This window comes from Dysidea avara, chromosome 8 (genome assembly GCF_963678975.1).
Source record: "Dysidea avara chromosome 8, odDysAvar1.4, whole genome shotgun sequence".
NCBI classification, from domain to species: Eukaryota; Metazoa; Porifera; class Demospongiae; order Dictyoceratida; family Dysideidae; genus Dysidea; species Dysidea avara.
This window is the reverse complement of record NC_089279.1, coordinates 11,351,079-11,378,362: the sequence shown is the minus strand read 5'-3', so window position 1 is coordinate 11,378,362 and position 27,284 is coordinate 11,351,079. Positions and strand designations below refer to the sequence as shown.

General features: G+C 36.5%; 4 protein-coding genes across 5 annotated transcripts in view; 1 reads left to right on the top strand and 3 right to left on the bottom strand.

Moving 5' to 3' along the window:
- Positions 1–5,437, bottom strand: part of LOC136263429 (protein diaphanous homolog 1-like) — a 16,870-nt gene extending 11,433 nt beyond the window's left edge. Inside the window, exons 1-5 of the mRNA XM_066057940.1 lie at positions 5,280–5,437; positions 2,167–2,214; positions 1,508–1,672; positions 1,149–1,241; positions 485–565 (exon numbers count right to left, since the gene is read on the bottom strand). Coding sequence (XP_065914012.1) covers positions 485–565; positions 1,149–1,241; positions 1,508–1,672; positions 2,167–2,214; positions 5,280–5,357 — 465 coding nt within the window. The 5' untranslated portion in view covers positions 5,358–5,437. The remainder of the gene's footprint in view (positions 1–484; positions 566–1,148; positions 1,242–1,507; positions 1,673–2,166; positions 2,215–5,279) is intronic.
- On the top strand, positions 5,419–26,563 carry LOC136263430 (uncharacterized). Of its 2 annotated transcripts, XM_066057941.1 has the most exons (29): positions 5,419–5,683; positions 5,791–5,862; positions 5,919–5,993; positions 6,043–6,117; positions 6,276–6,389; positions 6,748–7,279; positions 7,328–7,377; positions 7,433–7,571; positions 7,964–8,001; positions 8,046–8,153; positions 8,414–8,494; positions 8,700–8,746; positions 8,895–8,941; positions 11,345–11,391; positions 11,447–11,503; positions 12,065–12,121; positions 12,214–12,274; positions 12,375–12,425; positions 12,580–12,650; positions 12,868–13,056; positions 13,425–13,517; positions 13,564–13,600; positions 15,202–15,281; positions 15,622–15,695; positions 16,137–16,188; positions 24,274–24,360; positions 24,407–24,498; positions 26,232–26,265; positions 26,327–26,563. In XM_066057941.1, exons 1-29 carry the CDS (start codon positions 5,555–5,557, stop codon positions 26,354–26,356), a joined length of 2,619 nt encoding a protein of 872 aa, XP_065914013.1. In that variant the 5' UTR covers positions 5,419–5,554; the 3' UTR covers positions 26,357–26,563. The 2 variants fall into 2 exon arrangements, with proteins under 2 accessions (XP_065914013.1, XP_065914014.1); XM_066057942.1 differs by lacking the exons at positions 15,622–15,695; positions 24,407–24,498; positions 26,232–26,265; positions 26,327–26,563 and having other exon boundaries at positions 24,274–24,364.
- LOC136263432 (uncharacterized) lies at positions 16,265–18,016 on the bottom strand. Its single transcript, XM_066057944.1, has 3 exons — positions 17,813–18,016; positions 17,512–17,751; positions 16,265–16,525 (listed from the first exon to the last, which is right to left on the bottom strand). The coding sequence occupies exons 1-3, from the start codon at positions 18,002–18,004 to the stop codon at positions 16,355–16,357; spliced, it is 603 nt and encodes a 200-aa protein (XP_065914016.1). The 5' UTR covers positions 18,005–18,016; the 3' UTR covers positions 16,265–16,354.
- LOC136263431 (uncharacterized) lies at positions 19,269–27,284 on the bottom strand. The gene is made up of 5 exons (XM_066057943.1): positions 27,106–27,284; positions 21,349–21,588; positions 20,223–20,557; positions 19,903–20,160; positions 19,269–19,585 (listed from the first exon to the last, which is right to left on the bottom strand). The coding sequence occupies exons 3-5, from the start codon at positions 20,439–20,441 to the stop codon at positions 19,409–19,411; spliced, it is 654 nt and encodes a 217-aa protein (XP_065914015.1). The 5' UTR covers positions 20,442–20,557; positions 21,349–21,588; positions 27,106–27,284; the 3' UTR covers positions 19,269–19,408.

The following is a 27,284-nucleotide window of genomic DNA, read 5'->3' as shown; positions in this document are numbered from 1 at the left end:
ACATCCTTTAACTTTTGTTAAGGAATGTTTGAATGTTGTTACACCCACTCTGTTATCATAGACAATAATGATGATTTGTACTACGCTGCACAAAAGATAGGTGTGCACATATTTGTGAAACTTTTTTCTCAAACTGATGTTAAAACAATGTAAAAACCTACTTTTACAACCATAATAATCGGGATAATGAATGTTCGAATGTTGAAATTTACATTTGAATGTTAAGCATAATGAACATTCCTATGGACATTGATGCCCTACTCTGAAGGCATTTATGGGCATGGTTATGCCTAGCCAATGCTGCGAAGGTTTTTGGGCAATAACTTCATGATCCCTACTATACAGTACTACCATACTGTATGGTATTGGGAATATTTGTAAAAAAGACCACTAAAGTCAACATTTACATACATCCCCATTTATGATAAATTTATAAATGTAGGCCATTGTGTGAGAATACATACTGTATGTATGAGTAACTTACCCTGTTCTTTTCATCTATTGAGTCAGCATCAAACTCATATTCATTTTGCCTTTCAAAACTAATGCATAACCGAAGGCCGTCCTAAAGAGATCAAATAGTACCAACTATATACACAATGTATGCACAGTATATGGTGAATGGTGACAATGTATATAGGCATTTAGACTCTATTTAGGCTGTTTTGGGTGGGTAATAAATCTCATATACTCCACCTTGTTTTCTAATATACTCCACGCCTTTAAGCACAATATGACATATACTCAAAATCGGATTTGTTCAATCGCTATGAGTTGTTCACGTGCAGTGATTTAACGAGCGCGATTATTTAGTCACGTGAGGATGCATAGTTGCCATGGCACTAGTATTATCGTAAGAAAACCAGCCGCTTTTGCCGAGCCTACAGCAGAAACAGCCATGGATGAGGTAAGTGATCTGAGTGTAATGTGAAATAGAGTCTAAAGCAGTTATACGGGCACAATGTGGAGTCTATGAAATTTATAAACCCTCAGGCCCTTAGTACCGCCCTCGCTTCGCTCGTGCGCTACAGCCCGGGTCTTCGGGTTTATAAATTTCATAGACTCCACATTGTGCCCATATAACTATTATATAGACAATAGAATACAATTGATAAGTACATAACAGTATATTGAAGGATTGGACTTACTTCACTACTGTAGTTAATTATTTCTATGAAATCTACTTTGGCAATCCTGTTGCCATTTTGAATGCTGCTGAGACATCTGGTGTGAAAATCAAACTACACAAAAATTTAAAACAATGACAAGACACGTTTACACAATGCCATGCATGCATCTATCTCGTATATGCTACAATGCAGACAGACAAGATACACACACGTATTCGCACGCACGCACGCACGCACGCACGCACGCACGCACGCACGCACGCACGCACGCACGCACGCACGCACGCACGCACGCACGCACGCACGCACGCACGCACGCACGCACGCACGCACACACACACACACACACACACACACACACACACACACACACACACCTGTAGAATCAATCTCTGGGCAGCACGTGTCTTACTCCACTTGTAAACACTAAAGTTATACACAGTTGGTTCTGTAGGCTTGTCAGCTTGCTGTTGATCTTTATTAGTGATCACACCAATCTGTTCAGCTAAGCGCAATGCTTCATTAACACTGATCTTTCCTTCCTATGTGGGTACAGCAAAGTGAACAAACTGATAATCAACTAGCAGTACAAACACATGACATTGTATATCCTCAGGAAATGAACTAACCTAATCAGAGATCATGAGCTACCTAACATGTAATTATGTACATGACATGTAACTTTGGTCATAAGGTAAATAAAAAAGATAATATGGTTTAACAGGCACATTGTGTATCCTGGAAATGTGAGTTGTACATTAATGATGACAATTGTGTGTGTATAGTGTATAGTGTATAGTGTGTGTGTGTGTGTGTGTGTGTGTGTGTGTGTGTGTGTGTGTGTGTGTGTGTGTGTGTGTGTGTGTGTGTGTGTGTGTGTGTGTGTGTGTGTGTGTGTGTGTGTGTGTGTGTGTGTGTGTGTGTGTATGTGTGTGTGTGTGTGTGACTCTCTGTGTGTGCGCAAGTAGCCATGTGTATGTGTGTAGTGCCATGTCAATGATATAGTACAAACACACACAACATAATCACTACCCACCCTAACATCACGCATAATCTTCATCCTCCTCTTCTCATCTTCACTGAGCTATGTATATACACAATATATATCTCACACATTCATACAGATACAATGACATTACTTATTGAAGATATTGATACATAATGTACAGTGTGCATAGATCAAGTAATGGAGTTAGTCAAGCAATAGAATAGGAGGTTTATACAACATACTCATTGCATGACCAAGCATTGGTAGTGGTGGGATGAAATTTATACATGCATGATCTATTCTATAAATCTATCACTGAAATGTTTCCTTGTAATCAAAACAGCGCAACTGTACAAAAGGGGATGGCCATCTGAAAAAAAAAAAGCTTGAGTTAAAGTTGTGATGGTGGCAAAGAATGGCTGCAAAGATGTTGTTTATGTCAATAAGGAAAACAATGATGACACAAACATACATGAAATGAGTATGAAAATCACAAACACAAGTGATAAAAAATTTCCTAAAATGACAATGGTGATTTTGTAGATTACTTGAATCTTGTATGATGTTGTATTTAGTGAATACGTATATACAAGAGATAAAAATTAATACAATCCTTCAGCATTTTAAAATCTGTAAAGCCTTAAATGCAATGTTTACTACCAGAATTTTGTACATAACACTTTAAATACATAAACAATCTACATACATAATTTACTATGTTACTATGACAACTATCTATGCACTCAACACAAAATATACATGTTTACATTCAGTGTAAAGTATAAATGACACTACATTTGTTCAACATATAAGAACTTAGCGAGTTACATGAGATAGGACAATTAAGTCATTCAGCTTTCTCAATGTTACATACTCCCAGCTGTTAGGCTTCCTGTATTTTGTTATAAACAAGACTTCAACAGGTGCCTTGTGGTATACCACAATACCATTGTCTCAAATTAAGCCTGGGAATTTATTTCTTTCAACCAACTTTTTACGGAGACCGACGTTTATATACCTGATCACCGATGTTTATATACCTGATCGGCATTCACGAGTCAACTTCATACCTTGGTGTTGTGCTCACCTGGACTCTGCTTGGCGTTTCCCTCAACATATTTCACAGATTCCAGCTTAAAAGGAACTCTATAAAACGTTCTTTACTTCATCGTTTATAACACCGCCTGAAATTGTCAAAAATAATGACTGCACTAGACGTTTATTTGAGACCCGGCGTTTATTTTTGTTATGATGTAGCATACTCCCGGCGACTAAACGGGACCAGGCATTTATACAAGACTGGCTGTAATTCGAGGCAACACGGTATGTACCATGGACTTACCTTTGTCCTCCTTTGTGTCCCATTTTTCCTCTTGCTGACAGCGCAAGGTGTCGATTTGTGGTAGCTAGTGTGTGAGGACTTCCCTATGTTTGTAATGGAAATTCTTATTTTATGTAGTGACTGGATTAATTGCAGAAGTGCTTCTCGTAATGTTTTTCATTTGTATTACCGTGTGACGGGCCGAACATAGCTGAAAATGAAGCGCAATGGCTACTTCACTTTCCTTCAGTAATTAATAGTTAAGTATGGCGCCATTATAAGCTGGTTCACCAGTCATTAATTGTGATACAAAAAAGTAAACAAACAAGCAGAGTAGAAATTTTAAGTTCAATTAGGGATTAATAATAGCCATAAACAAGGGAGGTCACCTACACCTGCAGATATACAGGTGTATTTCGTAGACCACAAGCAGATATTTGGCTAACAACATGCACCACACATGTACAGACAGACAGACACACACACACACATGTACAGACACACACACACACATGTACAGACAGACAGACAGACAGACACACATGTACAGACACACACACACACCCATGTACAGACACACACACACACGTACACACACACATGTACACACACACACACACACACACACACACACACACACGTACACACACACACACATGTACACACACATGTACACACACATGTACACACACACACACACACATAGAAATGTGTGTGAACAAAGCTATTTCCTGACTACGAATATATCTGGTAAGAATACAACTGGTAGCATATACTGGATTTATGGTAATACGATATTTTCTACTAAACATTATGTATTCTCATTTCTCAATACTTACAAGTAGAAGGAATTCTAAATTAGACTAGGGACAATGATAGCCATAAAAAAAGTAGTGAAACAAGGGAGGTCATCAACACATGCAGATGAAATGTCCACTAAAGTATCTGCAAGTGTAGGCGACCTCCCTTGTTTCACTAATCCCTACTCACAACTTAAAATTCCTAATTTTCCTTCTACTTGTATAAGCATTGGAACTGCAAATACAAAATATCATATTACTAATAAATCATATAAACTACTATAGTAGTCAAGCAACAGCAAATGATCTAGGAAGCCAACTTTACATTTCTACGTGTGTGTGTGTGTGTGTGTGCGTGTGTGTGTGTGTTAGTATAGAAAATATTATAAAGGTATTAGCCATATACTGCTTGTGGTCACTAACATTTAGTAGCAGGCAACATGTATTGTTGTGAAACTGTCAACCATGTTTCTTTAGAGCACCAAGAATAACAAGTACAGATAATTTCATCAAGACAAATTAAGAGAATCATTCTGGCATTAAACCACTCAATTTGGAAATAACTTGTTTAGACAAATGTCATCACTACATATAAATGATACAGCATGTTATACACTTTCACTTTAGCAATAGAGAGTGCATATACATTGTGTTTATCAGAACAAAACTTTGCCGAGGGCTCAATAGAAAAACCACCACAACAGGTTTTGCTCTATACATTATTTTATATAATATGGGAACACCTCCACATTGCAACAAATGTAATGGCCAAAAATTCTTATTTCCAAACTGTATGTTTGTATATAGAAATTCCACCGCTTATGTAATTTTCAAGAAGGAGGTACAACGGCTAGCCCCCACTCATGGAAGGTGCTGCGGTCTTTATTACAAGTCTTTGTTAGACAGGGGACCAACAGCGCAAACAGCATATACAAACTGACACACTGAAAGTACTAGGGACACCAGCTGTAAGCCCTTAGATACGGGACCAATCGTTACTTGCGACCTTGATTTGTACGTCACTACTTAACTTCGCTTACCAGTTCCGTCGGGATGGGACTGACTGTTCTACTGGTTTGCCCGGACGAAGGTTGAGAATCATAACTACTCGTTGCCATTTTCGAGCGGCACGATCAACGCACCACTCTGGGGTTAATTACCACACTACAAATCCGGAAAAGGGTCTCCGTAAACTGTCACGGATACTATAACTACCAAAAATCGAAGGTGTCTTGTTTTCCAGCACTGTGTATCACTTCCTGAGTAAGATCTTATATGTGTTTTTGCGCACGATGACGGTGGATGGCATTTGGTAATGTACGTAACCAGCACGAAATTCTCAGCGGATTCCGGTAGAAATCGTACGATTGCGACACCCAGTAAGACTTCGTCCGCAAGCGCGACACCAACGATTCGCCGCTTTGATGTACTTCTAAATGAACAGGTGTCGTCTTTATATAAATTATAACACTTAATTTTGAATTGATTATGTAATGGCAATTAGGGGATAATTGAATAATGTAAATACATTAAATATACCCTGTTTTGCAGGTCAGCTTAGTTACCAATGCACAGGATGGTCTGCGGCAGGCACTGGAGTTGTATGAAAATGCTTCATCAAAGGTCAGTGATAGTTTATTTATTTTTACAGTTTTGATGACTTTTCATTTCACTTTTAGGAAGAACAAGAAAGTGCCCGACTCCAAGTACAGTCACTGCTAAGCCGTGCAGAAGAATTAGTTCTTTCTTTACAAGTCAGTTATTTTATAACGGAGTGATGCAGATATCTACCTACATATTCAGGTTGTCATTCATATAAGGAGAGAACTCACTCACACACAATTGTATGCATTAGAGCTGAGGAGACAAGGAGAAGATGTAAGGTTCACCGAATATATTGTTATTGGGGCTGATCACATGGCCTTCCATGTGGGGTTTTACCAGTTATAACAAGTTGATGAAGTCCCGTGGTACATGTGGTCATGTGTGCATTGTCTGCCTATGTGTGACAAATAGCTGTGTGTATTTTTGCACAGACCACTGCTGTGTTCAAGCGCCTATCATGGCTAGAGCAAAGACTGGAAAAACTGTTGTTTGCTCGACGAAGGGGTAGACCTGGTGCTCGTGGTCGACGTACTCAAGTTAGCATGGTAAGTACCAGAATAGTATAATAAACAGGAGATTGTCTCATAAAAATTGAAACATCAAAAATGGTATTTTAGAATGGAAGTGTTACCATGGTAACATTATTGCTGGCTGTACATTAAAGGAAGTTATTTGTACTTGTATATATATAGTTACCCATGAAGTGCACTTTGACAGCCACAAAACTAGAAACAGTTAGACATATTAAACACCACTAATACACAATTCCACAGCTGAAATTTCATCAACCACTTACATCATTTTCTTGTACAAATTGTTGAACCAACCAAATATCTTCACTGCAAAGAAGAAATTGAACATCTCTTGTACTGTTTATATTCATGTGTCTGTATAAATATGTAGCAATGGATGAATCACCAGTCACAGATAGATGACATGGCTACTATTCGTTATCCACCGTCTACACCAGTTGATCGAGTCTCTACAGCTCTTCCATCCATCGCTGGTGGGGACACTGAAGAAGGTTCTGACGAATCTGATTTTGATTTCAGCAACTTTTCCAACTCTCCTGATCCTGCCAAACGACACACTTCTGATGCATCAAAGTCGACCAGTCGGAATGTTAGCGCAAAACAAGATGGGTCAAGTATTTGCTCTTTTGGCCTAGCTGTTGAAGAAGAAAAGAAACCGAAGAAAGGTTTTAAAAAGCACGCTTCATTTTCAGCTCCAGAAAGTGTCAAAGAAGTTGAAGACTCCGATACACAAGCACAGCAATCAGATGTAGATAGGATGAGTGGTCCAATTGATGATATTATTGCTAGATCAACGCCCTTGCCAAGTTACATGCTAAACTTTGAACGCCCGAGGTCAAGCTGTGATAGCCTATCATGGAACGCCTTACCACTTGCACTTAACTCCAGTTTTCACTGTGAAGGTATGCATCAAATTCACTGTTTGATTTTTATAATTGTTTCTTTAACAGAGAAACAAAATTCATTTCAAGGATATACTGGTGAAGACATCCAAAGCGAGGTATATATGCCTTTAGGCCATTGCTACAGGGCATGCATTACATGTTGCACAACAGAATTCTGTGATGGACGTTCTAATTGAAAAGATTGAACTGTTCACTTCTTATATTGAGAAGGCTGCACAGGTATTCTCTGCTACTGATCTGCCTCTGGTTGTGCCAAGAAGGTTGAGTCCTGAAAAGGGATCCCGTTCAAGTTAGTTAATCACAAAAACTCTGTAATAATTACTAACTGCATGCATAAGGGAATTGCATATTTTTCAAGAGTACTCTTACAAGTGTACATGTAACTATTGTATGGATTTAGCATATAAACTAACATGGGGTTGTTGTGCTGTAATCAAGTCAATTGCTGTGGAATTTGGCCTTAACCAGTGCTGCAGCTTCCAAGCTTTTTGATTATGTGTAATTGAAGTATTTTGCCACCGCAGGTTTAATAAGAACAGGTTTATTGTACCAAACCACACGAGGCCTAGGGTGCTACAAACTTTATCGTGTCCCTTCTGAGAGGGTTGTCTCCTTGCACAAGTTTTTCAATATGTCAATCACCATTTATATTGTCCTACTGTGTTTCATATTTTTATATAGTTTCTAGAATGAAGCGATCAGCTAAGAGATTTACAGAGGTGAGTAGGGATTATTGCACTAAATGTTATATATATTTGTGTAGTTGTCTGCAAGGCCTGCATCATCAAAAACTACAAAACTACCACCACTACAAATTCCTTATTCAGACTCATCTACGATCACTTGGTCACGTCGGAAGTACGGAAAACAAGTACGTAGATAATTCAAGTGATTGATGTAAAATTGGAGCTTGTTAAGGTGGAGATATAGAATGAAAGATACCTGAGCAGATAATACAGACACTTGCAGTTAAGCTAGGCCCCAAATAATTGATAGCTATTAATACAGTGCTTGCTTATGTATCAAAAAATCTGCTGCTATTACAAGATGTCTGTATATATTATACAGTCTCCACAAGTACTGTACAGTGATACACAGCTACATATTATTGTTGTACGTATTACACAACAGAACACCTGTGAAGTTTATCCAAGCAATTCCACAAAATGGTGTGCCACAACCAGTTCTAACCGGTCATCACTTACCAAACAGGTATGAGTAGGATACTACACACCCTTCTTGTTGTCAATACAGTGTGCCTGCATGCACGTACACCCCATGCATGTTTGCATAGAGGAGTGGGGATGAAAGCATATTGAATTGAATAATTTTACCTTAACTACATGTAGTACGATGATATACTATCAACTAGTGCATGACTTTAGCTTGTCGAACATTAATTGTTGTACTATTTTAGACTGAACTGAAAGAGTCTGTAAGGCTTCCTTCACACTTCAGAGTTCGGTACGTTTAATATATCTAGGGTATGTGTACTAGTGTTTGCACACAAGTGTGTGTGTGTTATGCAATATACAAAACTATGCACACAATATTTCATGTGTGTAGTGGCATTTGTTTCATGTGATATTGTTACTGTTTTGTATCACTATAGCCATACACCTGCTACCAAGCTAAAATCAGCAAAGAAAATTAACACAGGTATGTATGTAACTGTAGGTCATCATCAAATCAATCAAAAAGTTATCATGGTCATCACAATAACATACATGTCAAAATTTTGATTTGTAAAAAATTGAGGTTGTGTATGTGCATACGCACATGCGTGTGTAGTGTGTGTACGTATGTGTGTGTGCCCGTGCGCGTGTGTGTATATGTGTGTGTTGCACTCATAAATGTCAACAATCTGAATATTATTGTTCATGCCATTGTTTACTTTCAGTTGAACGTTCAGTTTCCCAACTTCTAGAACTCAGTTGGCACAATTAAAGTGTTTGCGATCCTTCTAACAAAATTTAAAGCCCTTTAAGTTGTACACACACTGTTTGACATAACATTGAATACACTGGTATACAGTGTACTGTAGGTAGTATCTAGTGAGTTTGTAATTACACCTGTTGGATTGTTGTTCTTTCCCTAGCCACATTGTTCAGGTTATACACAGATGTTCTGAAATGAATAAGTTAAGGTAGTCATGTGTAGACATGTAGTCTCATTCCCTTTGAGTCACCACACTTTGTAAGTATAACATGGTTAGGCTTCTACAGTAGTACTGTTTACATCATGTGTATGGACCCATCTATAGTGTATACAGTAGCATTCTTATGCTATGATGGGATATTGATGTTTTAGTGATGAAAGGAGATATTGAATCCCAGCCAACAGACATGGTTATATGTCCATAAATATGTATACATATTTACATTTTTAAAACTTCATTGAAAGGGTTTGTATTAACTACAGGTAGGGTTTAAACAGTGTGAAATGTTCCACTTGGGTGATTCAGTTTGATATGTAGACTTTCCAATTCTGAGAGATTTCATTTGTTTTGGAGTAGAGTTGAAATACTAGAGCTTCGTGCATAAAATGTCACTTTGTTAAATCTTTGGGTATAATTAAAGACATAGTTTTCTGGCTTCTTGCTACAGACTATCAAGTGTCGTGATCTCTTATTCTTAGTACTAGCTATCTGCTATAATATTGATATCATATCTGTATCTCTGTTACATTCTTTTGTCAACGACAGTCATTTCTGATCATTTATATTTAGAATTCTAATTGAAGCACAGTGGTAACCGATGAAAATCAATGAATTTTGTTTGCATGTGTATGATTGAAGGCATTTAGATTTTGTGGGCAGTTTTATTTCCTTATATATTTTTCACTAATGTTCTGGCCATTTTAGGTATAACATGAATGCAACTGTGCATGAAATGACTATGGTACATGCTCCTGCCCTACTGTAGACAACTAGTTGATGAATTCTGCTCTAGCTAAAATTTGTCGTCATGATTTCTGGAGCCTACACCAACGTTACATACAGAAGTCACTATTCTTGTGTGTGCCAAAGTTTGTTTTGGTTATTACTTTACAAAATTGTTCAAAACAGCCAAAGTTGTGATATTCTTGATTGGGATAAACTCCAGTGGGACTGCTCATGGCATTATTCACAGAGAAGGAAACAGTAAGCAAGCAAAGGGCATCACAAAAGACACCCTTGTGCAGAGCAAATTGGCTATGACACTCATGCAAACCAAGATGAGATCTCTTTCTCACTGGACAGTGCTACAATTGTCTGACATATGAATTATTCAGGTATTTTCCAATAGGTTGTTCCAATAGGTTGTTCCAATGGTACAGTAATGTACTACTTCCTATCACAAATGTGGTGATCTGTGCAAGTATCTCAGCCTCTAAACATATATTGAGCATTAACATTTAAACTAAAATCTTTCAGATATCCTACGGATAGTAACATCACCACTTTCTGTAAAAACATGACATATTTTGCAATTGTTGTGATTATTCTTAAGTGGCTCGTCACTCTTCTACAAAATACAATGTTGTCATTGTACAATTTCTGGCAAGGTTTCTTAATGAAACCATAAAATGGAAATATAATCATCTTAAGTGACTTATAGCTAGCTAGATAGCTGGGTCATGATACGTGTAGGGGCCAGTGAAGAAATTGGTTGCTATATATTGTTTGGATGGCTCTTTACCATTGGCTGTGGGCTACTATTTTTAAGAGAAACAGATTTATATTTCTGTTGCCACTTTAAATGAAGCAATACTCTTTCTTTTGCAAGAGCTCAATGTTCTATTATCGATTTGACAACTGACTGTTCTATTAGAGTATCTCAATCTAAGGGTAGTGCAAGTCTGAAATACTTGAATCATGTGATGTTTAGGTACAATTATGAGATTTATAAACCTCTAGCAAGCTATACAGGATTTCAGAATTATAGCTGACTCTTCAACCAGGTGTCTGTACTGCAGAAAATCCTTAGTATATTTCTACATACATGACTCTAATACTGTACTATACATATATTACTGTATGCTATTGAACACATTTCTTTTATTATTTTTGCATTCCTATAGATGAGGAATATTTTGAATCAGAGAAGCACAGACATCAACTTGTACAGGTGAAACAGCTTTAAAACAATTAGTTCATATTTTAATTACTGTTTACCATAACAGGACCTGGTGCAGAGTTTGACTTCTCCAGTTGATGACATCAGAAAAGATTCAGCCGAGGTAACTCAATCTCTACACTGAAACCTGTCTATACTGGTTGCCTTGGGATCAAATTTTCTAGACGTTAGACAGGTGCTATGAAATTTCTTGACATAAAATGAAGTTTTAGTGGTGGTTTAGAGAGCTTGATTTCCTCTACTAGACATATTCAACATTGTTAATACAATAGTAATCATGTATTGTACGTGTGTTTCTTTGCTTGCCTAATGTAATCTTGTGTTTTAAGTCAAAGTGGTTACTAGTGAAAGCACGTATCTATATTGACACAAAACTAGACATTTATGTTTTGTAGAAATGTGAAATGGTCCTGCACGAAGGGCGCTAGTATATGTAGTAGTTATAACATGGGCTTGAGTGATTTGCCTGAAATATACACACGAGCATGAGGGCACATTGCTGTAATGCAGCTGGAGTATTTAAAGACACTGACTAGTAATACCCCTTTGAGGTGATTCCATTTTATGCAGGTTCATTTTACAGTAAAATAATCTAATAGAACATACATTATGTCATTTGCTTGTATATATGTAACTATATACCTTATTAATGATTGATTTATAGGCTCTAGGGGCTTTGGGAGCTAGTAGAAAGGAAGTCATTAAGCCTTTAGAGGATCAAGTATGTTCATCTCTCTGTGAATGTGTGTTTTTGTTGTAGTCTGTCAGTGTGTTAGTCTGTTGTATGACTATGCTAATTGTTACACTATGCAGATGATGAATGACTCTAATTATTTGGTGCAATATGAAGCTGCCAAAGCTTTGATTACTTTAGGTAACCTAATCATATGTACACATACCGACCATTTAGCTTAAACATGTAGTAATTGTTGTGCTACAGCTATTGTCAATTTACTTTGCATTCTTATACGTAGGTGTGTGGAGTAATGATCTCATCAATTTCATCATTTATTCCATGAACTGTGGTATGTAAATTTGTGTGTATTGTGTAGTGTAGTGTAGTGTATGTGTGTTGCCAGTTTTAGGTGTATTGGGAAGTGTTTGTGTGTGTGTGTGTGTGTGTGTGTGTGTGTGTGTGTGTGTGTGTGTGTGTGTGTGTGTTACTTATATTTGTGGTAGCACCACTTATGATCCAAACTGATTTGTTGGAGTTGTTAGCAGAGGTGGAGGATTTTTCTCAGCTAGAAGAAGTACGCAATTGCACACATACATGTACATGTAGTAGTTATATAATGTTCACCATGTAACCAATACACACACAAGGTGCATTAGACCACACGGGACACAGAACAGTGAACCTGTAACTTTTTTCTGCCTACTGTAGTTGTGGGTCTACTGACTTTATGCACATATGCTAAAAGTTATCATTTGTTGTTGGAAGTTATATTTGTTATTTCACCTGTTTAGTTCACAGAGTCTTATCCAAGTTGCGTTCAAGTCATCAGTGCAGTTGTCAAGGACAACGTCAGTAGAATATCATTTTTGGCAGCACTAGTGTCCAGCAGTATGAACCATCAGTATATCCACTACCCTGAGGCAGTTATTGGTAGACTACAAGTTAGCCTCAGTGATATGTTCCCACCAAATAAATCAAAGGTAAAGTAACCATCTTATTTTAAAAGTCAGACTTTATAAAGTGGACTGGTATGTATACGTAATAGGGTGGATGGCTGTGGTATTTGGGATTAATAGTGCGAGCATTGTAAACAGGAAGAAGTAAAATAGTGCTCGGCTTCGCCTCGCACTATTTCCTTCCTGTTTACAATGCGAGAACACACAATGCGACTTTATAAAGCGGACTGGTATAGTAATGAATTGGATTAGTAGTAACATTTATAAAAAAAATTATGCATATTTTCCAGTTGTTTGATCATATAATATGAGTACAGTGTTTTAGTATCATCACTAATATATTAGAATACATATTGCATTGAATATCATTTAAACTGTTTTGTGTCCTGCAGGCTCTATGTTCACTAGTCTTACGGTGGGACATTAAGGATACTTATGCTATAGAAGCAGGGTTATCACAAATGTGTGAGCTGTCTGAATGGAAAGTGAGTGGTCATCATTTAAGAGGTGGTTTAAATGATCCTTTTCCAGCTGCGTCTAGAAGCCATCACTTGTCTTTGGCATATTGGTAAGGAGTGATAGTGTGATTGAATGTACTGTAAAGTGGGCAAGAGAATTTTGAACAATGTTGCAAGAAAGAAATCTCTATTTGTAGAAAAATTGTGATAAGCTAAATCAAGACACACAATAGTGTGTAATGCAGTCAGTGCGGGAGCACGACGGGCAAGTGTGTATTTTATAGGAACTAGGAAAACACTATTTCACATAACCGTAGCTCAGTAGTGCCTAAAACAATCATTTCACTGTGAGATGTTACAAGTGTGATTTTTTGTCATGTCTAGGGTACACCACTTAAAGGAAGGTGATCTGTGCATGGAGTAACCAACTTTTTTAACACAAACCTTTTGTGGAAAGTAATTAGGACAATGGCCATGTAGTTATAACAAAAATATAAACATAATCGAGCTTTGTCAATAAAATACAATGCCTACCATGCAAATCACTTAATTGAATGAGCAAAAAATATGCAACATAGCTGAACTCTTGACTTATTACTTAGCTGAATGCTCTAATAGGGTGACTGCACTATTAGAGTATCTTAATTACACACTTGTTGGCCTTATATAGTTGGTATAACTCAGTGGTTTTTAATTTGATCCTTGTTAACCACTGAAAGGTCTTTCTATAATAATTAATCTACCTATACACCTGTAGGGATTTGAGCTACAATCAAGTCACCCTGTAGACAGTTCACCATTTATAATTTTACTGCAAAAAATCACCCTGTAGAGAGTTCGGCTACAAACATATCACCCTGTAGAGAGTTCAGGTGTAAACAAATGACTAGTTCAGATGCAAAAGATCATCTTGAGAGATTTTAGCTACAAACAGTTCACTCTGTAGAGAGTTCAGCTACACATATGTGGCATGACATAGGACCAAAATATTCTAATTCTAAGTATAATAATAATAATAGCTAGGTAAACATGGTAAACACGGTTACATCACGAAACTTCTGTATGATTAATAATTGTCAACTAGTATACTGTCCACTGTATTTTAGAGGCCTACGTATTGTAGAGGAACATCTTTACCATGGGTACACACTAGTGAAAACAGTCAACAAGGTTAAACATAGCTAAACAAAGCCAACCTGTAGAGAGATTATGTAATAATTTTACAGTGCCAATTTTTAACTTAATTGATATGGACTGTACTACAAACTAATATAAATCTACACTCTATCTCTTTCCTGTAGTAAAAGAGAAGGCAAATAAAAAGGAAGCAACCATATAGGGAGGTTGCAATATCAAAAGAATTGATATGTATACACCCAAACTGGGTGCAGCCCCAGGGTGAAAAAAGTTATGACATCAAAGGTGGTGGCCCTGCAATAATGTTAATGCCAACCATTTTTAATGATGCCGTTTTTAATGATGTCATCATCATTATTAGCATTAACATTATTGGAGCCATTTCTTGGCCACCACCTTTCATTTCATAATTTCCTTCACCTTTGCTATTTTAAGGTCACACCCTTTTTTAGCAGCTTGGCCTATTTGTTTGTACTGGGTGCAGGTATCTGAAGTGTTTATTCATGTGTCTAATTGTCCCTAAACTTTACTGCAATGAGGTATATGCACATTTTGTTGTACTTTTATTCTGTAGGAAGAGACCATGTGTTTCAGTTAGGGGAGACTCGTGTATTCAACACATTAGTTGCCAGACTGTCCAGCGACCCAATTCAGGTGTGTAGTGCAAAGTGTAGTACTCTGTAAGGTTCGCACATACACGTAAAAACAGCTTGAAATTTTGCCAGTGTCTAAGAAGTTTATCATTGTATTATTGGTGTATTGTCTAATGTGATTTTTAAGTGTAGGATAATTTTGTGATTGACCTATAGTTTGTTATAATAATGTTCCCCTCAGGCTGTCAAGACCTAGTTTGTTATAATAATGTTCCCCTCAGGCTGTCAAGACCTAGTTTGTTATAATAATGTTCCCCTCAGGCTGTCAGGACCTAGTTTGTTATAATGATGTTCCCCTCAGGCTGTCAGGACCTAGTTTGTTATAATAATGTTCCCCTCAGGCTGTCAGGCTAGAGGTTGGTAAGCTGATGACTTCGTTCAAGCTGAAGTTAAAGGCTCTTGATCTGCTGCTAAAGTATGTTAGTTGTATTTAATAGAACCTCATAAAAAGAACACCCTGAAATGTGGGCACCCATTATTGTGGTCCCATTTGTAGTAGTGTGGTTACATTTATTGATTCCTGAACTTAGGATATCTCAGGATATCTCACTAATAGGGCCAGTCTATGTGCTTGGAAATTCAGGGTTCCAGTATATAAATATTTGCAATGCTATTGTGTACTGTGCATGCAAATCATAATACTGCAAAGGTGAATAAAATGTCTGTATGGAATCACATTGCTTTGAAATACAGTCTCACTAAAGGTGCGTACTTGGCCCCTTGCCTCCTATTACAATGTCAGTATTAATTTTAAAAGGCTGTAAAGGTATAAGGGTAGTTGTCACGATTGCTCCACAAGACTGGTTGTATGTGGAGCATTATTAGGAGCTATATAGTTACATGTTTGTGTTTATAGGCAGATAAATGACAAGAATGATAATGTAAGAACTCGAGCAGTGATGGCAATGGTTAGATATGTTTGTAGTGTGCGTGTATGTGTGTGGTACACTGTTTTCGTTTCATGTTTTGTACATAGGTTGAAGCGCATCGATCATTATGTATAAACGTTGATCAGAAATACAAAAAATATTAATACAGTATAATTCAGTCTTTTCCATTGAGCACAGATGGTGTTCATCGAATGTTAGCTATATTGATGTTTCTTATGAGAGTGAGATGTGATATCCACTGTTGAGCAGTTAAATATTTGATGGTAATGTTTTGTCCTTCTGGAACAGTTGGGACAGTAACTTTTCCTGGAGAGTACTCACAAGTGTCATCACATCCACACTTCTGAGCCATCACCTGATTGATAATATATAGGATTATATGTACAGTAGTATATGCACAGATGACGTTTATCTATTGTCGAGATATGCTTCCTGAATTGGGCTCACTCTCACCAGGCATAATTGTGTTACAAGCAATCAAGTAAAAGGAAAAATTAGGAATTTTAAATTCGATTAGGGATCATAGAAATAAAAAAGTTAAGTAGTGTAGCAAGGGAGGTTGCCTACACCTACAGATATACCAATGGATATTTAGACTGAGTTAGATATTAAATGCCCTCTAGTATATCCACAGGTATAAGTGACAGATATGGGGCCAAGTACATTTAAAAGTACTTAAGTAAAGTACAAGTACTTTTGAATTTTCCAAGTACAAGTACTCCAGCAGCAATCAAGAGAGTACTTAAGTAAAGTACAAGTACATGCTGGAAGTACTTAAGTAAAGTACAAGTACATTTTGCTGTAGTAAAATATTTGCTGTATTCAGTGTACTGTAGTATGTAAGTGTGCCTAGGGGGGTTGGTTTTTGTCAACTATTCTCTCCCTTAAACTCTTAAAACGCACTGACTTGAACAACAGCATTGGCGACATCGTTAATCGTGGCAACATGATACACAGTAAGGTTGGGGAAGGCAGTAGAAGAATCGCAAGAAGTTGTAAACTGCACCTTCATACAATTTTGATATTCTCATTGTACACCCACTGTGTACAAACTATGTAAAATGTTTGCAGTACTTACAAGTACTTACAAGTACTTTAAGTACTCAAGTACATACAAATACTTAGCAAAGTACTTGAGTATAAGTACAAGTACATTGGGGAATTTAAGAAAGTATTTAAGTAAAGTACAAGTACTTTCAAATCTGTACTTAAGTGTACTTAAGTATAAGTACTCATGTACTTGGCCCCATGTCTGGTAAGTGACCTCTCTTAATTGCTGTACTACAACTTTCTATAATCCCTAATCAAACTTTAAAATATTAATTTTAGTTGTTTACTTACAAAACGGGCGATACGTCTGTTTGCTTCCTTGAAGGTACATTCAACTTGTTTACAGTACTCTAAATCATATGTGGAATTCTGATCAAAGTATTTCAGTGGCAGAACTGTTGCTTTTTCTTCAAGCACTGCACATGGTCCATCTAACGTGAGCTTCATTAATCCTCGGAAGGTCTCCAACTCTAGCGATATAGTCTCAATATAGTTGGTAGATGTTTGATTGCGAGCTGATAACTGTTGACACTATGACAAAAAAAAAATGCACAAACTTTGGCTAACTTATTGCTATGCTACCATGACTTACCTGAGGTTCACATCGTAGGTATATGGAATTGCCAACTGTGATCCCCAAGTATGTTATAAAGCTCAAGCTACTCTCGGATGGCACATCTACAGTACAATAGTAAGGTAATGTTTCGTTGCTCTGTTCACAGTTGCTACAGAGTAGGATAGACATCATGGTGACAATGGATGCCACAACTTTTAGGACTGTCATTTCTGCTTCTCTCTTGATATTTTTTTCCCTTTTGGTTCTTTTATTTAGTCCCTTTTATACTTTCTTACTACGTTTGTTTTCATAGCAACGCTGTGTACACATTTTTTACTGTTTGTGACATAGTATAATTTAAGTATTGGGAACCTGCTATACAAGTACATGTAATTTCTGTGTTGTGTTTCATTATGATTAGGAATTTTTGCAAGATAATGTAGTGAGTGTGAGATGTGTTTGCCATTATACGTACATACGTACATACTACATGTAACGCACATTTCGTTAGGTTAATGTGTATGTATATTGAAGCTATGAGTACTGCACACCATAACTTTGTCCACTAGTTCTGAACTACTTGCCTGTGATATACAGCTGTACTAAAGTACTATGCATGACTTTGATTTCTTGATGTATTTTGAACAACCCCTTGTACAATTTTTATGTTTATTGTGTGGGTAGAGTATGAGTGGGCTATAGTGAGCAAGAGAAATAGTTAAACCTTTTGACTTGAATTTTATGCCACTGAAAGGCTAGTCAAGCGTCATATGTGGTTTCCCCAAGGAAGATATTTGAAGTTATTTATATAATGCATGTGTATATAGTTTCCTATCACACATTCTACCCTCCAATAACAAACATTAACAATTTCAGTTTCAAAAAATATAACCAGTCTTACATTTGTAACTACCACAGTACAGATTACTATTGGAAAACACCTTTAGCTGTCATGGCTACCAGTGTTTCTAAAGCATTACAGTAATTGTTTTCATTGAAAGGAAACTAGTTGCTATGGTGCTTGACAAAACTCTTCTAATTTATAATCTCACTGTCATCAACTTTTTAAAGCTGCACAAACATGGACAAAGGTGTGACATATCTTTGTTATGAAAAACTTGTTCTAATAATTTTACAAGATAGAAGCTACAATACATTCACTGTCCTCTGCTACTGTTAAACCACAAGGGAGGTGTAATTAATTCATACTGTTTGTTTGCTGCAATTTAAACTTGTTAAAGCCACCAAATTTCTATGGCTGGTTGTATACATGTTCTATTAGCATATTAGGTAGTGAATAAGACCTTATTACATTGTGTTACTATTTTTGTTTTTACCAGTAACTGTATATAGTTGTACCAGGTCTGGATAGCACCTAAGATTCAGATAGCTAGCATCATCATCCTTTTAGAGTTATAACAGTAATGGCGCTGGTTGGTAGCATGCATGTGTTGTGGCGTACACGTGTAGTGACGTAGTGCCATAAATCTAGTTTGCTTATATGTAGTTTACATTTCATATGTATAGAAAATATTAATAAATATTATTGCAGATTCAAATTATAAAAATAATATAGAAGATCAGTAAAGTTCCGTATAGTCCTTTCCATTGAGATAATATAGTGCACTGTAGTTAGTAACCAAGGTTTCTGAGTGCAATGAGGTTTGTCACAATGGTGCTTAGTGATACCCATTGCTGAAAAACTACATAGTCCATGGTAGTATTTTGTCCTTTAGGAACACTTGGGATATTAATTTTTCCTGGCGAGTACTCACAAGTCTCATCACATCCACACTTCTGAGCCATCACCTGGGGGAGAGAGTGTGTATTTGTAAATTTAAGTGTGAAAAGTATACAACTAAAGCTGGTCAATGTGGATACTAAGTGTATAATGAAACCACCTAGCATGAATTGATCTGGAAAATCAGGATGCTAACTTTTAGTCAATCTCATTAAGGGTATATGTACCTAGTTAAGGGAAGGAACCACGCTTTTGTATTCTGAGGTACTTCTATTTCTGTATGTGCAGTGTTTTACATGTATATGTATCTGCTGTTCACTAGTGTTGCATACAATTGTTCATACAAGTAAACATTGTATAATGCAGTAGTGTTGTATGTACTTACAAAGCGAGCGATATGTCTTGTTGCTTCTTTGAAGACACATTCAACTTGTTTACAGTACTCTAAATCATATGTGGAGTTCTGATCAAAATATTTCAGTGGCAGAACTGTTGCTTTTTCTTCAAGCACTGCACATGGTCCATCTAATGTGAGCTTCATTACTCCTCTGAAGGTCTCCAGCTCTAGTGAGATAATGCCAACATGGTTGGAGGTTATTTCATAATGGGAATTCGAGTCATTACGATATCTTAATTCATTGCACTACAAGAAAAATGCATATTTTTGACAGATATATTGTTGTACCGTCATGGCTAAATACGTACCTTAGGAGGAGGACATTGTAGATTTATGGGATTGTTGACATTATCAGCCCACAAGTACTTAAGAAGGTCGTCGCTACTGCCTGATGGTACTTCTACATTACAGTGATAAGGTAGTATTTCATCGGTCTGTTCATTGCTCTGTTCAATTGGAGCAGAGTTGCCACAGAGTAGGGTTGACATCAAGATGATAGCAAATGCCGCAATGTTTAGGATTGCCATTTCTCCTTCTTTCTACAATATTTTCTTTAACTAGATTTTGGCCATTTGACTCTGCAAGTTCCTTTTATACTTTCTTACTACATTAGCATTGCTGTGTGTGTTATTGTTTGTGGTATCTATAAAGAATTAGAAGAGTTGATTTCAATGTTGTATTTCATTGTGGTTAGGGATTTTGGCTAAACAATATAATTAGGTACTTTTTTCCCATTGTTTATATATGATATATCTTGTTTGGTTCATTTTTACAGGTTAACAGTAAATAAATTAATAATAGTAGGTGGATAGCATTATTCAACTTTGCAATCACGCAGCATTCAATGTTTTATGAGAAAATATTAATAAATTTCTTGCAAACATAATTTATAAATACACAAGATCAGTTAAGGGTCCGTGTAGCCTTTTTCATTGAAGGTATTGTACACATGTAGCCTTTAGGAGTGTCGAGGTATTTCACCATAGTGCTTAGTGATACCCACTGCTGAGTAGCTAAATATATTGAATGGTGATGGGTTGTCCTTCTGAAATTTTTTTTGGAACGTTAATTTTTCCTACTGAAGTGTAATCACAAGTATTGTTACATCCGCAGCCCAGACCAATCACCTGAGTTGATAACATAGAAAGGAAAGAGCACGCATAAATTTAAAAGGTCATATAATGAAACTTGTTATTTTGAACACTGAAGATGTCATGTGTAATTCAGACACTTAGTTAGGGTCCCTTTAGTTTATAAACTGACCAGCATAGTCAGGACGTTCTTAGGTGCCAATATTACACCAGTTACACTATATGTAGATTACACGCATATGTGTACTGGACTCCTACAATTGTACATTCACACAAGTCATGCATAAACACAGCACACACACACGCACATATTCATATACAGTACTGTAATGTATTTACTTACAAATTTAGCAACATGTCTAGTTGCTTCCTTAAAGGTACATTCAATGTCTTTGCAATATTCTAGGCCTTATGTGGAATTCTGATCAAAGTATTTCAGAGGCAGAACTGTTGCCTTCTATTGAAGCACTGCACACGGTCCATTTTATGTGAGCTTCATTAATCCTCTGAAGGTCTCCGGCTCATGTAAGAGACCCTGAAGATGGTAGTTGTCCATTTCATCACGGGGTCTCAATTGATAGCACTGTGGCAAAAAAATTGCACATTTTGACTGGCACATTGTTGTACTGGTATGGGTGAATACCTTTGGTGGAGGGCAATTTAAATATGCAGGATTGTTAACTGTATCACACAGGTACTCAATAAGACCAATGGTGCTGCCTAATGGTTTATCTGCTGTACAATAATAAGGTAGTGTTTTGTTGTTGCTCTGTTCAACTAGAACAGAGTTGCTGCAGAATAGGGTTGATATCAAGACTAGTACAAATACCACAACTTTTAGGACTGCCGTTTCTCTCAATATTCCCTTTTGGCAAGTGTTACTCCTCTTGATTCTGCTAGTTTCTTTTAACAAAACCAGTTTATTTTTCTGGCCATGTTCTAGCTGACATTATTTGTTTGTTATGATTAATAAACACTGGGAGTTTCTATCAGTTTTTTTTATTGTAGTTAGGACTTTTTTAGGTACAAATAAGAGGTGCATTTTTCCGTTTTTACAGATATGTTGTATTTTTGGTTAGCATATTGATAGTACAAGTAGTTTAGGAGCTGTGTGATTATAGGTATTGCATCATCATCTAACGTCGTTCTCTACCTACAAAGAATTGTTTGTCTGTGGTATGCTCAAGTAGACCTGTCTGTAACTCTGATTGTGTCTGAGTAGTCTTTAAATGTCTAGTTCTCTTTTATAGTTTTTGAAGAGTACTTTTCTTATAAGACATATGCAGCGTTTCTTTGCTGTTAATATTTCTCGAAAGATCTATGACAGTTTATAAACAATTATAGTCACCATCTGTTAGGTGGTTGGCAATTCTCAGATGAGACATTGCACAATATATGCTAGCTATCTTGGTAAACTAACTGTCTCATTCTTATTGGAGCTGTGTAAATATTGATGGGTAAATTCCTTGTGACTACTAACCAAATTGCATGATATTGATCCCAGAACTACCATATATGTATCTAAATACTCACTGTAAACTAAGGTGTTTATTTTTGTTTACATTATAATAACCACAATGAAGTTATTATACGGCAAAGTCTAAACTTCAGTAAAAGGTAGTCCAAAAAACCAACGGAATCCTAACTAACCATCTACAAAGATGTGTTACGATTCATAGAACTATTCTTTATACACAGTTTGCTTACAGTGCACTTGATTTTACAACTAGTTTCTTTGTAATGTATCCCATTTTTGGTGTTGCACATTCATATATGTATATACTTGTGTCCACCATAGACCATACCATGTCCAGGATAAAACAGTCTACTGTCAACTCCACCTGTCCCCATAAATGCACACTGTATAATGATTTCTTTATTATCATAGTTTTCAACCCAAAGAATAGTTCAACCCTCCTATTCTAACTAAGAAATGTAATTCATTTGATAATCGCGCACTAGACAGTAGGGATTCAGTTATCCCATAAATGGGACCCATGTCCATCTTGGTGCATCTTCCTATGAAACACACAAAACACTTTGTAGCAAAGATAAGTTTATTCCTTGCTTGATTTATTACAACGCCATTCCAGCATATGATGGCTATACGTGCGTGTACTAGTAACCATAATTTATTTGTGTTGCATGGAAAGCAGAATTAGCTACTTGTTGCATTGACAGAAAGTCACATATACAGAAATGTAAAACACTGTAGCTAATCACTATGGGTAATAATATTATACTCAAGCTGGAAAGTACCACCATTAACAGTGTGTTCAACTCATGCTCACTTTCTAGATTGGTAAGGGATTTACACAGAAAGGTGATGGGCTAGTAAATGTACAGGATCAATCAAAAGTTCAAGATAAAATTGTGTATTCCATGTTCAGATTAATAACAAACACCATTACTAGAGTTGGCTTACCAATATTATTATAATCAGTTTCAATAGAATGTGTAAGATGATTAAGGTATTTCTTGAAGCCTTTTATGACCATGTAACGACAACTACTCCACAGTGTAGCATGCAATATGTATATAAACTCCTTCACAGCCACTCGCAAACAAGCTAGCAGTATCTCACATCCTTCTATCTACTGTATACAGATGAACACAGCATGGCTACAGTGAATATATCAAGCTCTTTTACATGCAGGCACTACAAGTACTATAGCTATAAGTTGCTACACACAAACTACAACAGTTTGGTCATAAAAGGCTACGATACATACTGGTTTACCATTTAGTGATTTAGCTCAATTTCTACATAGCTGCCCTTTATAGTTACAGTACTTCCCAAGCGCAACGTCACACTCGCTCTCATGTGCAATTTTGCTCGAGATTGTAAAAATTGCTGATTAAGGGGCATGACAACTGTTTTGCTTGTGAGACAGTGTGGCAGCTGTTTTGCTCATGAGAATGAGAATCATGAGCAAAACAGTTGCCACGCTTCTTCATTAGCGATTTTTAAAATCTTGAGCAAAACTTTGTGTGTGTACGAGTGCGACATTGCACTTTCGCAGTACTGTAGCTAGAATGCTCCCAACTGCCTGAACTGGATTATCCACTGAGTCTGAGGTTTTCTGCACTCTTTAATAGAAAGATTCAGACTCATAGGCTTTAGCCTTCTCACAGATATCTAGTGAGGTATGCATTAAATCAATAAATATGTAAATAGCTTAAATATTTAAATAATGAGAAAGCATGTTGTCATATGTATATTGTGGTCTACATTGTAGTTCCTTGTGAGCATTTACAATTTTTTTAGGGTAATTTTGACTTGAAAGGGACAAAGTACTTGCAAGGTTTACTGGATTTATTAGAACTTGATGCTAACAAGAATGTCAGAATACAGGTATGTACTGTATTCTTGATTGTGTTATGGTTGTATATGTTTACAGGTATTACGTGTATTTGGAAGCTTAAAGTTTTACGAAGCACGGGTAATTGAAAAACTTCTGGAAAGAGACAAAGGCACTGGAACTATTGCAAAGTATGTTTGTTTGTGGTTATAGGGAAAAACAAATGGAACATTTGCAATAAGCAGTGGTGCTTTATAGGGATCTGTTTTGAGCTCAAATTGTTGACTCAATAATTGTTAATATAAAAAGTCAGCCAACCTGTGTGATAGTTGTCTTGTAAATGGTACAAGACCAAAATAAAATTATTATGAAGTTTTTAATGGTCATGGTAATGAATTGTACGAACATTATTGGCTGTATGGTTTAAGCGAGTGTTTCTTGAAGACAACACATGGACCGATGAAACAAAAACAAGCATGCAGTAAACTGTCCACTTGTTACATATACACTAACATCTTTTTATCAGCCTGCTACAGAGAGCAAAGCACAGTGTTTATGCAAGCCATATATGTGACCTAGTCTGGGAAAACCGGTTTTATCGCTTATTTAAAAGTATTAAGGAATGCTGGTTTTAAGTGTGTAACTTGCCTATGGTTAAAGCTATGTGTACCACAATTATTTACCCCACAGTTTTTAACATATTTCGTAAGGTGGACTGTATCAAGCAAGCTCCAATAGGAGTGGTGGGATGGATGGGGAGGGCAACAGGTTGTTTACATAATGAAAGAGGAATGCATATAAGAATGAATTAGGTCAAATTATAGATCGTTCATGTATCAAAACTAGCTAAAATGAAAGGAAATTTATAGCACAGGTCTTTATTCAATACCACGGAGCTGTATAGCAACATATATAGCCATTCTCAGGCTGGCCCCAGACTGTTTGTACAGCTTACCATTGGGCTTGGGAGAGACCATCAAGCCTGGCTGATTTTGATTGTGAAATTTAATAATTATTCATGTAGCTTTGTGTTTTTGGTGATAAATCAAACCTGCTGTCATAGATGATAAGACCAGATCCAGTCACATATAGGAAGCCATAGAAGTTTTTATTTGATTGAAGCTAATTAGTTATATCACAGCAGTCATACAATATCTTAGTTATTGACACTCATTCTCAACTTCACCTCGGACTCATGTCAATAACTGATATTCTACTCCTGCTGTAACTAAGCAAGCACCTTTAAGATACTTACCATAGGCACCTTTTCACGCACATACTACAGTAGAACCCAATTATGTAAATACATGAAGTGTCCCAATGCCGCCATCACCATGTATGCCAATACCACACCTTGGCATTGGACTGAACTGTAATTTTCTGTGCATTTGACATATTTGTACAGCATGTGAAAGAGAATATTAATAATATTATTGTCTAATATCAGGATTAAAATATTAATTTGGGGGTTTATCCTATGACAACAGGATAGGGAACAACACTTGTCATGACAATAAACAATGCACTTGCATTTCTTCACATTATAGTGTACTTGTAATAGACATGTATTGTTTATCAAAGGTGATAGGTAAATGCCTTATTGGACTATATGGTGGTTATTGCCAAGGTAATTGTTCTTTTGAAGTATGTACGGCTTCATTGCAAAATTAGTATGTATTTAAACAAGTATTACTAATTATAGTTTCAGAAAGAGTACAGATTATTCACATTGAAAGGTGAATCAAAGTGTCATTAATCAAAAGAAATCCCTCTATGGACTCACTAAACCACATAAAGCCATGCAGGGATTTCCTTCATAGCTGTAATGGTAACAATTTTTTTTTTTGTTGTTTCAATACTTCTAACATTATAATGATCCCTGATATAGCATGTTTATTTATAAGAATGATGTTTCTACCTATAGGGAGGCACAAAAAGCATTAAAGAATTTAGAAAAGGTATAGGTATCATTCTAAGCGTGCCAAACAATGTGCGTAATATTTTATTATTTTACAATAGGAAAATGTGATCAAGGGTTATACAAGCTAAACAAGTGTATGGAATTCCTGCAATGCCGTTAATGATATTATTATTTTTGCTACAGAAGTATAGATACATAGACGGTTATTTATTTAATTTATATTTTTAATGTCTATTTTTTGTATATATACAGTTTTGTTTTACTAACATGGAGATATGTTAATTGTGACAGCCGATTTATTTTGTGTTATATAATAATAACATGTTTCAATCCAATATTTTATGCAAAAGTAAATTTACAAGTTCATATATCCAAGTGCCTTTTTCATACATATTGTCAGAATTTGGAAAACAATTTGTGTCAGGTGATGGATATTTAAAAATAATAATATTGTCTCAGGTAAACAACACTAGTAATAGTTGTATCATGTGCCCGAGTGATTTGCCTGATATGTACACCCACTGTACCATGTGGTGGGCGACTAATCACCCAAGCCAATACGAGGAAACCCGCTGGATTTATTATATAGAGAGTCTTGTAAAATTCGATTATGGGTCAGCAGCAAGTAACGTTGCAGTTACGTTTGTTACCATAAACGGGAAAATCCTATGAATATCACGGAAACACTCAATTTGCGATTTAACAAGTGTTTCAAAGTTGCTACATCGTTTAACCACTGTTTACAATGTTTTCTAAACATCCAGAGGGGTAAGCTTTGCTGTAGAGTGGTTACCTCGTGATATACGAAAAGTGGGCGTGATACGTAATCAAACACGCGGACACGCGATTGTAAATTAACCATGACACTAGTTCTCACCTTAAACTTCCGTTTGTCAACTCATAGGGTGGTAAGGGTGTCGAATCGCCTTCGTATGAGTGCTGTAGAATGCAAAATCGGGTTCATGGTTTTCATCACGTGAGTAATAATAAACTCCCACAATCGAATACTGCCAGGATTCTTATAAAAACAAACAACGTTACCTCATCAGATATATC

Excerpts from the sequence above, each read along its gene's own strand:
- LOC136263430 (XM_066057941.1), top strand. The coding sequence starts at position 5,555 with ATGTACGTAACCAGCACGAAATTCTCAGCGGATTCCGGTAGAAATCGT. Across the intron at positions 7,572-7,963 it reads TGAAAAGGGATCCCGTTCAA|TTTCTAGAATGAAGCGATCA; the intron begins GTTAGTTAATCA and ends ATTTTTATATAG. Across the intron at positions 11,392-11,446 it reads ACAGACATCAACTTGTACAG|GACCTGGTGCAGAGTTTGAC; the intron begins GTGAAACAGCTT and ends TTACCATAACAG.
- LOC136263432 (XM_066057944.1), bottom strand. The coding sequence starts at position 18,004 with ATGACAGTCCTAAAAGTTGTGGCATCCATTGTCACCATGATGTCTATC. Across the intron at positions 17,752-17,812 it reads ACCTACGATGTGAACCTCAG|TGTCAACAGTTATCAGCTCG; the intron begins GTAAGTCATGGT and ends TTTTTGTCATAG. Across the intron at positions 16,526-17,511 it reads ACAGACGTATCGCCCGTTTT|GTGATGGCTCAGAAGTGTGG; the intron begins GTAAGTAAACAA and ends ATTATCAATCAG.
- LOC136263431 (XM_066057943.1), bottom strand. The coding sequence starts at position 20,441 with ATGGCAATCCTAAACATTGCGGCATTTGCTATCATCTTGATGTCAACC. Across the intron at positions 20,161-20,222 it reads TACAATGTCCTCCTCCTAAG|TGCAATGAATTAAGATATCG; the intron begins GTACGTATTTAG and ends TTTTTCTTGTAG. Across the intron at positions 19,586-19,902 it reads CAAGACATATCGCTCGCTTT|GTGATGGCTCAGAAGTGTGG; the intron begins GTAAGTACATAC and ends TCTCTCCCCCAG.